The sequence below is a fragment of the Homarus americanus genome, unplaced genomic scaffold (genome assembly GCF_018991925.1).
Source record: "Homarus americanus isolate GMGI-L3 unplaced genomic scaffold, GMGI_Hamer_2.0 scaffold54443, whole genome shotgun sequence".
NCBI lineage: Eukaryota > Metazoa > Arthropoda > Malacostraca > Decapoda > Nephropidae > Homarus > Homarus americanus.
The window spans coordinates 589,033-599,201 of record NW_024750852.1 but is presented as its reverse complement, the minus strand read 5'-3'; the positions used below and the strand labels follow the sequence as shown (position 1 = coordinate 599,201).

General features: G+C 39.0%; 1 protein-coding gene across 1 annotated transcript; it reads left to right on the top strand.

Moving 5' to 3' along the window:
* The first annotated feature begins 4,059 nt into the window (after positions 1-4,059).
* On the top strand, positions 4,060-8,706 carry LOC121854407. The gene is made up of 3 exons (XM_042349078.1): positions 4,060-4,120; positions 7,152-7,906; positions 7,951-8,706. The coding sequence occupies exons 1-3, from the start codon at positions 4,060-4,062 to the stop codon at positions 8,704-8,706; spliced, it is 1,572 nt and encodes a 523-aa protein (XP_042205012.1).
* Positions 8,707-10,169: the final 1,463 nt, after the last annotated feature.

The window sequence follows — 10,169 nt, the reverse complement described above, 5'->3', positions numbered from 1 at the left end:
GTGTGTGTGTCTGTGTGTGTGTGTGTGTGTGTCTGTGTCTGTGTGTGTGCGTGTGTGTGTGTGCTTAAGCATATGATGAAGACCTGTACACAATTTTCTTAAAAGGATGCTGAGGATGATTTTTTTATCAGGTGTAGGAAAGGATTGTTAACATTAGGTTTCATTCAGTATCTACGTTATAGTAATGACAAAAATTAATAATATAAAAGTCTATTAGGTAAATACAGAAGATGTAGAAAACATTATCTTGGAAGACGTCCGCCACCTCCTAAGAATGATGATATTCCTTCCGTGTTTAACATACTTTAAGTTCCACTTTCCAGATTATAACTAAACATAAGGACATTTGATTAGACTGATCCCGTTCAGATAGAATCAAATCAAAGTTATTCTTAGTGGGATAAACCAGCTTACAATATAACATGGAATGTTTGAGGTTATTCCGTTCATCAGAGAAACCCCGTTAAACAATGAGAATTAATATTATTTAACTTGTGAATTCAGGAATTCATTAGCTATAAGTACTGTAATGTTGCATCAGCACATTTACTGTAATTTTCTTTTCATTCTCGAACTGTATCGCTAAAGCCACGGACACACTGCTGAGGATATGACAGATTTCAACAGGTAACATATATCAACTGGTGACAGATATTAACGAAATAGATATTAGCAGGTCATTATATCAACATAATCGAACCTTGACACTGAGGCCTAGGGATAGCTTGTAACAAGGCAGCTGATAGGCTGGCGGACGGGTGTGCGAAGAGTCAGTACAGTTCTGGTAATAAATATATCACAATAGAACACGAACATGACGAACAAGTTCAGCGAGGTAAACTTCCCCTCGCCCTGTGGCTTCACATGGAGGATGTCGCTGAGATCTTGTAAGACTTTTCTTGTTTTCTTTGTGATATTTTTATTACCAGAGCGTTGCACAAGACAATCTTTGCTTCTCCAGGTGCGGAAATTATGAGAGATCAACACAGAAAAGTTAATATCTCTTAAAACATAAGAATATAAATCCAATAAATTAAATATTAAAGAACTGTACTGACTCTTCGCGCGTCTGCCCGCCATGTTACGCACTGACCCCAGCACTCCGATGCAAGGTTCCAGTGACCGACTATAGTCACTGTTAATGACATCTATTAATTTCGTCAATGCTAGAGGTCCGTCAGTTTGTGTCAGAAACATAAAATATTACTTGATACGCGAACTATCTGATAGATGTACAGGTATATGTTTGTGTGTTGTTGTTATCCGCTGGCCAAAAACTAAAACATAAAAACATTATTAATAGATTACAGTTGTAATCTAGGTTGACGTTAACACACTTTAGTGGCTAAGCACCTGGCGACCGTGTGAAGATGGTGGTCACGGTGATCAATGATTAATCGTCCAGCAGTTATGTATAGTCAGACGTGTAGAGTTAGTTGTGTGAAGTCAGAAGATCTTCTGGTATTTCAGCCAAGTCTCAATGCCACTTACAATACAATATATTTTTTACTTCAGGCAAACGTTCATTCACAATCATTACCTCCCATCAATACAAAAACACGTTATTAGAACTGGCGCTTTGTTCAGATCAAAACAAATGCCAACACACTGTGCTATGTTCATATCCATGTTCACTTCAAGTACAAAATACACATATGATTAATAATACATAGCAATAAAAGGTACCAATACTGAATTACTGTACCAGGTGATTATATATAAAATTACTTGGATGTGAGGTCATTTATGTTTAATAAGTCTTAACTACAGGGGGCAGTCTATGATAGTGCAGTTAGCTAATATACCAATCAATATATATATAAATATATATATATATATATATATATATATATATATATATATAAATATATATATATATATATATATATATATATATATATATATATATATATATATATATATATATATATATATATTATTTGACTGCGTAAGACATCATACTTGCAGAACCTACATATATAAATATTCACCGAAGATAACGCATAAGGTTATTAAAACACTAATTTACTCCTAATGTTGTCCTCAAGAAACAGGCAAGACGGTAAAAAAGTGAACTTGTAATTTGGAAAGTAAAATAATATAATGTTCTTAACAACAACAAAAATGTATCTCCTACCCCCTCCTGCCTCTTTCCTCAACACACATGATCATCCTCTGTTACTGCATTAACTCACTAGTATTGTACAACTGCTACAGGCGCGAGGTTACTACAACATTCCAAACAATATTCTAATACAATTATAAAAAACAGGCCAGTTCATACACAATATATATATTAGGACCTCAAGCATGGGAAAGCGTCGTGTTAAGAGACAAAGGCAACAAGCCTACCGCGGCAGACGCAGAATTCTCCAAAAGTGTAAAATTCCCTTAAACTTGGAATATTAGTTCCTGGGATGGTGCTAGCCAGGGTGCTTGGCGGCCACGTGGCGCGCGATGAGGGTAGCAGTTCCTGGAGCTTTCCTAACCTCTTAACTTTCTAATACCCGGATATATATATATATATATACATGCATATACAGTATATATAATTTCATTACCATGTGATATTACGGATACGTTAACACAACAGCGCCCTGCCTTTCACAATGGATGTTCTGGTCCACTGATGTGATGGGTACCGTATATAAGATCTATTTCATGATATTCTTGATGTATATTTATATTCTTCACAAACCCTATTTACCTATTTTTATTGGACTTTGACCAGAAACACAAATAGGAACTATATGTTATATTTTGTATCTGATAATAACTGAATGACGTGACAGGGATTCAGAAAAAAAAGTTGTCCTGGTATATTAACTTTAAGAGTAACACTAGTTCACAATAATAGTTAATTCCGCTATATTGATATAATAACTAGACTGTAGATACATATATATGCGTGTTAGTATAATAACCCTCTTAAACTGCCAGCAAATGACTTATCATATCTATGTCTTAACTAATGTATCAAACAGTTCTATACTATTATTACAAACAAGATTAAGAGCAGCAACTAAATGCCTGGAAACACTCTTTACAAACACAAGCATCATGCAAATTATTCTAAATGGTGATTTGGGCAGCCTTGAAACTTTGGCTACAAAATGCTCAAACACCCAAAACTTGTAGTGTAAGTCCCCCTTGATACAGTTAATAAGTATGTATGTACTGTATGTATTTATGTATGGATGTATGTATGTCTAAGTGGTGCAGGACCTCAAGATGACAAATTCTAGTGACTATTTGACAGACATGGCGTTAAAGTACACTTGTGGAAGTTAGATACAGAACTTACCCCCCCCACCCCCACCCTCCCTAAAAGGTGAAGGTGTGGTGTCATATCCTTAGTTTAAGTTAATATTCCTCCTTCTAGCCTCCCTCTCGTTAACGTACTTCTTCAACCTCCTCTTGTTTCCTTCTCCACCCCTTCTCTTTTTCCCCTTTCTTTCCTTCTTCTCCACTTCCTTTCTTTTCTTTTCCTTCACTACTCCTCTTCTTATACCTAGTGGAGTACAGTTTAATAACCCCCAAGACGCTTCCCCTCACTATTTCACCTAACTACTCCACCTTCTCTATCCCCCCCCTCACTATTCCACCTCACAACTCCGCCTTACTACTCATCCTCACTGTACCACCTTCTCTATTCCCACCTCACTATTCCCCTCACCATTCCACCTTACTATTCTCCCTCACTGCTCCACCTCACTATTCCCCCCTCACCATTCCACCTCACTATTCTCCCTCACTATTCCACCTCACTATTCCCCCTCACCATTCCACCTCACTATTCTCCCTCACTACTCCACCTCACTATTCCCCCTCACCATTCCACCTCACTATTCTCCCTCCCTAATCCACCTCACTGCACCACCTACTCTATTCCCCTTCGTTCTTGCAGCTTTTTTTTTCTTTCCTTCAAATAAAATAACTATATTCGTCCATCCTTTTAAACCACTAGGTAGATTATAATGCCAGCTACGTCATCAATGGCTTTTGTTTACTTTCCCTTATATGTCAGAGATTTAACTCACTCTTGTGGATGGTAGCAGCATGATCCTTGAGGTACTGTGGGTGGATGACTTTAATATAGTGTATGCTAAGGACGACGATGGTATGTATTTAGTGTAACAAAAATATATATTACTTGAGAGTTTTATTATTATGCACAGCGAGGATAGTAAAGTGCAGACATTTAGACTAGAGGACAGGGAAGGTGTAAAGATATTGTATCAACAGGTGGTTAATAAGACAGGTACAGGTGAATGAATAGAGGTAAGCCAGAGGACCTTATCAATAAGAGTGCCGAGTCCCCAGTTGTTGGTGGACGAGCACTCACATTTACTGCCAAAGTTTAATGCAAGTCTTTAACACTGCCAATTTCTAGTGAGACCTGCCCAGGACTGAAGGTGTCGTAGAAAGTTTGTAGGTCAACCTTTAGCCTATATAAGTAGACATTCGTGGGGCTCGCCATGTGTCATCTTTGTTCGTGGCCTCATTCATGTGTTCGTAAGTCTTCTCTACGTGTGTCTCAGCATCCGTGTAAAACTATGTAGAGCCGCGTAATTTTCCCTATATTTCTTCCAAAATGTTGTAAACTTTTCCGTCGGTGTTTAAATCCTTCAGCTGTGCCGCTCACAAGAGGCCGCAGCAGTCGAGGCAATGCATTTCACGCTGCAAGTCAACAAATACATTGCCTCTCTGGTATAGTATAAATTATCGCCAGCATGCAACTCATCTCACAATAAACCCCAAACAAAAATAGAAAGCAGATACCATAGCTATGAGGGTGTGTAAAAGGGTGTTGTGACCTGGCCTAGGGCCGCGTTCAGCTCGCTCCGGCTTCCCCCTTTAGGAATGACACCGAGTACTCGTATACGGTATCTGTTAGCGCCACCATATTAGATTTCAAAGCTAAGCTTCTACATCTTTGGAAATTGACTCAAGTTAGGTTGAATATTATCTAAGGGGGGGGGGGGAGGAGTTGGTGCCATATAATGTGTGTATGAACAATTGAGGTCATTCAAGTGCCAGAGGAAGGGTCAACCCCCCTCTAGATGATACTCCTCCTCTCTTGCCCTCTTGTTTATAAGTTACAGTGGAGAGCCCAGTGTTTATCAAATGATAGCACGCCGTAATTATGTCCCCATCTTCCAGTATTATCAGTGACACGGAGTGTGTTCAATGATCTATTTATATTCTTGCTCGTGAAAAAAATTAAGACTAAACATTTAGTGTTCAGCAAGAGACGTGTCATTTAATACTGTCTCTCGTCTTTCATTCTGTGTGCCGCTGCATGTCAACAATGTCGCTCATTCATAAGATTCCTTCCTTGCTGCTGCATGTTTGTAAATAAACCAACGTCCCGGGAAGAAACGATCGGGAATCAATAACGTCTGTAACGCCGCACCAGTGGCATATCCCTTTGTCTGCATCTACAAACATTGCCATTATACTAACACACTTGGGTTTGTAAAGCCGTGTTCGTAACATAGAACAGCGTCAGTGCAGGTGGTAGACAGGTAAGTGTTCAATTTGTTTTGTTTCCATTGTGGAACGCAAAGAAAAGTCTAGCGCTGTTGATTGTCCACCCTGGCGTTGTTCATATGGTCCATAAGGTTGCTTCTAGTAGGTTCTGATGATGGAGTCGCTATAACTTAAAGGACAACTTCAGAAGAAAATCCTTTTTATAAGCGACATCTTCTCACAACAAATTATCATGAAACGGGCTACCACTTTTTGTTTCCCAATTTGTATGTTTCTAAAATTGTGTCATCACCTAACATCCTGAGACGGAATGACGCAGGTGTAGGCATGGGCGGAACTATACGTGGGTAAGAGATAAAATCTTAATGTTCGTTATAATTTCAGTCACGTATCGTTATAGTCAACTGCAATAAAACAGCTTAAACTAGAAACAGCCGTTTACAACATGCTTATTAATCATAGTAAATTATTCATTATTTGTAAATTACATATAGCAGGCCCTATACTACTGCAAAAGTAGGTATCAGGCAGCACCACACGAGGAAAGGGTAATATATATATATATCAGGTGGACACAGGTGGGTGTCAGTGGCTTTCGGCTGTCAAAGGGAGTATGAGGCTAACACAGTACTTTATATTAAGTCATATTTTTAAATGACTTAATTCCCATACACATGTACGTTGCATTAAGTTGATGGAATGAAATTCTAACTAAAAACTATATTGGGGGAGTTTATCAGTCCGTTTGATTATATATTAGCTAAGAATGTGAGCACTACTCCTCTGATGACGTCACGCCTGAGTGGTGACAAAGATAATGTAATGACGCATTTGTCTTGAGCGCGAAATTCTAGTTAAAACTGTGTTAATAAAAAAAGTTTATTCTTAAAATCTTTTATCTATTTTAAGACTAATATAAATATAGGAACCAATAATACATATGACTGGAGTTGACCTTTAAGTGTTAAAGTAGTTAGAGGAATTATATATATTTTTCTGTGACTCAGCCTCGCAAATTATCCGGCTGTACGTACACTAGTTGCTGTTAGATACTCGCGGCTGCTTCACGTCTTACCAGTGTTGGGGTGAGCAGCGTCACACACACACACATGGGATGACGCCTGCCTCAAGTTCTAAGGTAAACACAGGACATTGATTCATTCGTCTGTTGTGTATTTAATGTAACATAACCAGATTTTTGGCCTGGTGTGTGTGTGTGTTTTGTGTGTGTTTTGTGTGTGTGTGTGTGTGTGTGTGTGTATAAAGTCATATTTGCATTACTTGTCACCTTTGCTCCTTGTTTTATCCACTGTATGTTGTTGTTCATTTAGTGTTCATTATAAAGTCAAATACCTAACGTGGGTCAACAATTCGTACTTGGTGAGCTGTTGACAACACGATACACCTCTTAACACACAATTCTGGGTTCTTCCTTCGCTAATGACATTACAAGCTGCCTCCAGCAACTCAGTGTCAACAGTCAACAATTTCTCCCATTAAAACCAGTTCATTAATACCTTAAGTGTGCATTACAGGATATTGAAGGGGAAAATGTCAGCTATTTTGAAGATCATTATAAAAAATATTTTTTTTTTATAAATTTTTCCTATGTGTTTGTATTGGTTTAGTTCTTTTTATGTTTTTTCTCACACTGACAGCTGTTTGTAAACTAACAGCTGTTTGTAGACTAACAGCTGTTATCAGACTAACACCTGTTCTCAGACTAACAGCTGTTATCAGACTAACAGCGGTTCTCAGACTAACAACTGTTCTCAGACTAACAGCTGTTCCCCGACTAACAGATGTTCTCAGACTTACAGCTGTTCCCCGACTAACAGATGTTCTCAGACTAACAACTGTTCTCAGACTAACAGATGTTCTCAGACTAACAGATGTTCTCAGACAAACAACTGTTCTCAGACTAACAGCTGTTCTCAGACTAACAACTGTCCTCAGACTAACAACTGTTCTCAGACTAACAACTGTTATCAGACTAACAGATGTTCTCAGACAAACAACTGTTCTCAGACAAACAACTGTTCTCAGACAAACTGTTCTCAGACAAACAACTGTTTTCAGACTAACAACTGTTCTCAGACTAACAGCTGTTCCCCGACTAACAACTGTTCTCAGACTAACAGCTGTTCCCCGACTAACAGATGTTCTCAGACTAACAGCTGTTACCCGACTAACAGATGTTCTCACACTAACAACTATTCTCAGACTAACAGATGTTCTCAAACTAACAGATGTTCCCCAACTAACAACTGTTCTCAGATTAACAGCTGTTCCCCGACTAACAACTGTTCTTAGACTAAGAGATGTTCTCAGACTAAGAGATGTTCTCACACTAACAACTATGTTCAGACTAACAACTGTTCTCAGACTAACAGCTGTTCCCCGACTAACAACTGTACTCAGACTAACAGATGTTCTCAGACAAACAACTGTTCTCAGACTAACAACTGTTCTCTGACTAACAACTGTTCTCAGACTAACAGCTGTTCCCCGACTAACAACTGTTCTCAGACTAACAACTGTTCTCAGACAAAGAACTGTTCTCAGACTAACAACTGTTCTCAGAATAACAGATGTTCTCAGACTAACAGCTGTTCCCCGACTAACAGATGTTCTCAGACAAAAAACTGTTCTCAGACAAACAACTGTTCTTCGACTAACAGATGTTCTCAGACTAACAGCTGTTCCCCGACTAACAACTGTTCTCAGACTAACAGCTGTTCCCAACTAACAAATGTTCTCAGACTAACAACTGTTCTCAGACTAACAGCTTTTCCCCGACTAACAGATGTTCTCAGACTAACAGATGTTCTCAGACAAACACCTGTTCTCAGACTAACAGCTGTTCCTCGACTAACAGATGTTATCACACTAACAACCATTCTCAGACTAACAGATGTTCTCAGACTAACAGATGTTCCCCGACTAACAACTGTTGTCAGACTAACAGATGTTCCCCGACTAACAGATGTTCTCAGACTAACAGAAGTTCTCAGACTAACAGATCTTCTCACACTAACAACTATTCTCAGACTAACAACTGTTCTCAGACTAACAGCTGTTCCCCGACTAACAGATGTTCTCAGACTAACAGATGTTCTTAGACAAACAACTGTTCTCCGACTAACATATGTTCTCAGACTAACAGCTGTTCCCCGACTAACAGTTCTTCTGAGACTAACAGCTGTTCCCTGACTAACAGATGTTTTCAGACAAACAACTGTTCTCAGACTTACCAACTGTTCTCATACTAACATATGTTCTCAGACTAACAGCTGTTCCCCGACTAACAGTTGTTCTGAGACTAACAGCTGTTCCCTGACTAACAGATGTTTTCAGACAAACAACTGTTCTCAGACTTACCAACTGTTCTCATACTAACAGCTGTTCCCCGACTAACAGATATTCTCAGACTAACAGATGTTCTCATAATAACAACTGTTCTCAGACTAACAGCTGTTTCCCGACTAACAGATATTCTCAGACTAACAACTATTCTCAGACTAACAGCTGTTCCCCGACTAACAGTTGTTCTCAGACTAACAGATGTTCTCAGACAAACAACTGTTCTCAGTCTAACAACTGTTCTCGACTAACAACTATTCTCGACTAACAGCTGTTCCCCGACTAACAGCTGTTCTCAAACTAACAACTGTTCTCAGACTAACTGATGTTCTCAAACTAACAACTGTTCCCCGACTGACAAATGTTCTCAAACTAACAACTGTTCTCAGACTAACTGATGTTCTCAAACTAACAACTGTTCCCCGACTAACAGATGTTCTCAGACTAACAACTGTTCTCAGACTAACAGCTGTTCTCAGACTAACAGCTGTTCTCACACTAACAACTGTTCTCAGACTAACAGCTGTTCCCCGACTAACAACTGTTCTCAGACTAACAGATGTTCTCAGACTAACAGTTGTTCTCAGACTAACAGCTGTTCCCCGACTAACAGCTGTTCTCAAAGTAACAACTGTTCTCAGACTAACTGATGTTCTCAAACTAACAGCTGTTCTCCGACTAACAGATGTTCTCAGACAAACAGATGTTCTCAGACTAACAGCTGTTCCCCGACTAACAGATGTTCTCAGACAAACAACTGCTCTCAGACTAACAACTGTTCTCAAACTAACAGATGTTCTCGGACTAACAGCTGTTCCCCGACTAACAGCTGTTCTCAGACTAACACATGTTCTCAGACTAACAGATGTTCTCAGACTAACAGATGTTCTGAGACTAGCAGATGTTCTCAGACTAACAGATGTTCTCAGACTAACAAATGTTCTCAGACTAACAGATGTTCTCAGACTGACAGCTTTTCTCAGACTAACAGATGTTCTCAGACTAACCCCTGTTCTTAGACTAACAGATGTTCTCAGACTAGCAGATGTTCTCAGACTAAGCGATGTTTTTCAGACTGCCTGTAAGAGTATGAAAGTGTACAGTATGTCAGAGGCCAGTTAGCTCGGTAGATCTATTTTTCTGCCCTGTCTTATTTATCGTATAACCCAATAAAACGGCAACATCACAGCAATTCTTTCCTTCTATGTAATATTAAAATCTGGTATTCTCTCTCTCTCTCTCTCTCTCTCTCAGACATTATAGACATTTAATTCCAACTTAAAGGCTAATTTTATAATCTCTGTGTATCGTTA

Bases quoted from the DNA above. Each gene is read 5' to 3' on its own strand.
- LOC121854407 (XM_042349078.1), top strand. From the start codon at position 4,060: ATGATCCTTGAGGTACTGTGGGTGGATGACTTTAATATAGTGTATGCT. The intron at 4,121-7,151 runs GTATGTATTTAG...TCACACTGACAG, and splicing joins GTATGCTAAGGACGACGATG to CTGTTTGTAAACTAACAGCT. The intron at 7,907-7,950 runs GTACTCAGACTA...AACTGTTCTCAG, and splicing joins CTGTTCCCCGACTAACAACT to ACTAACAACTGTTCTCTGAC.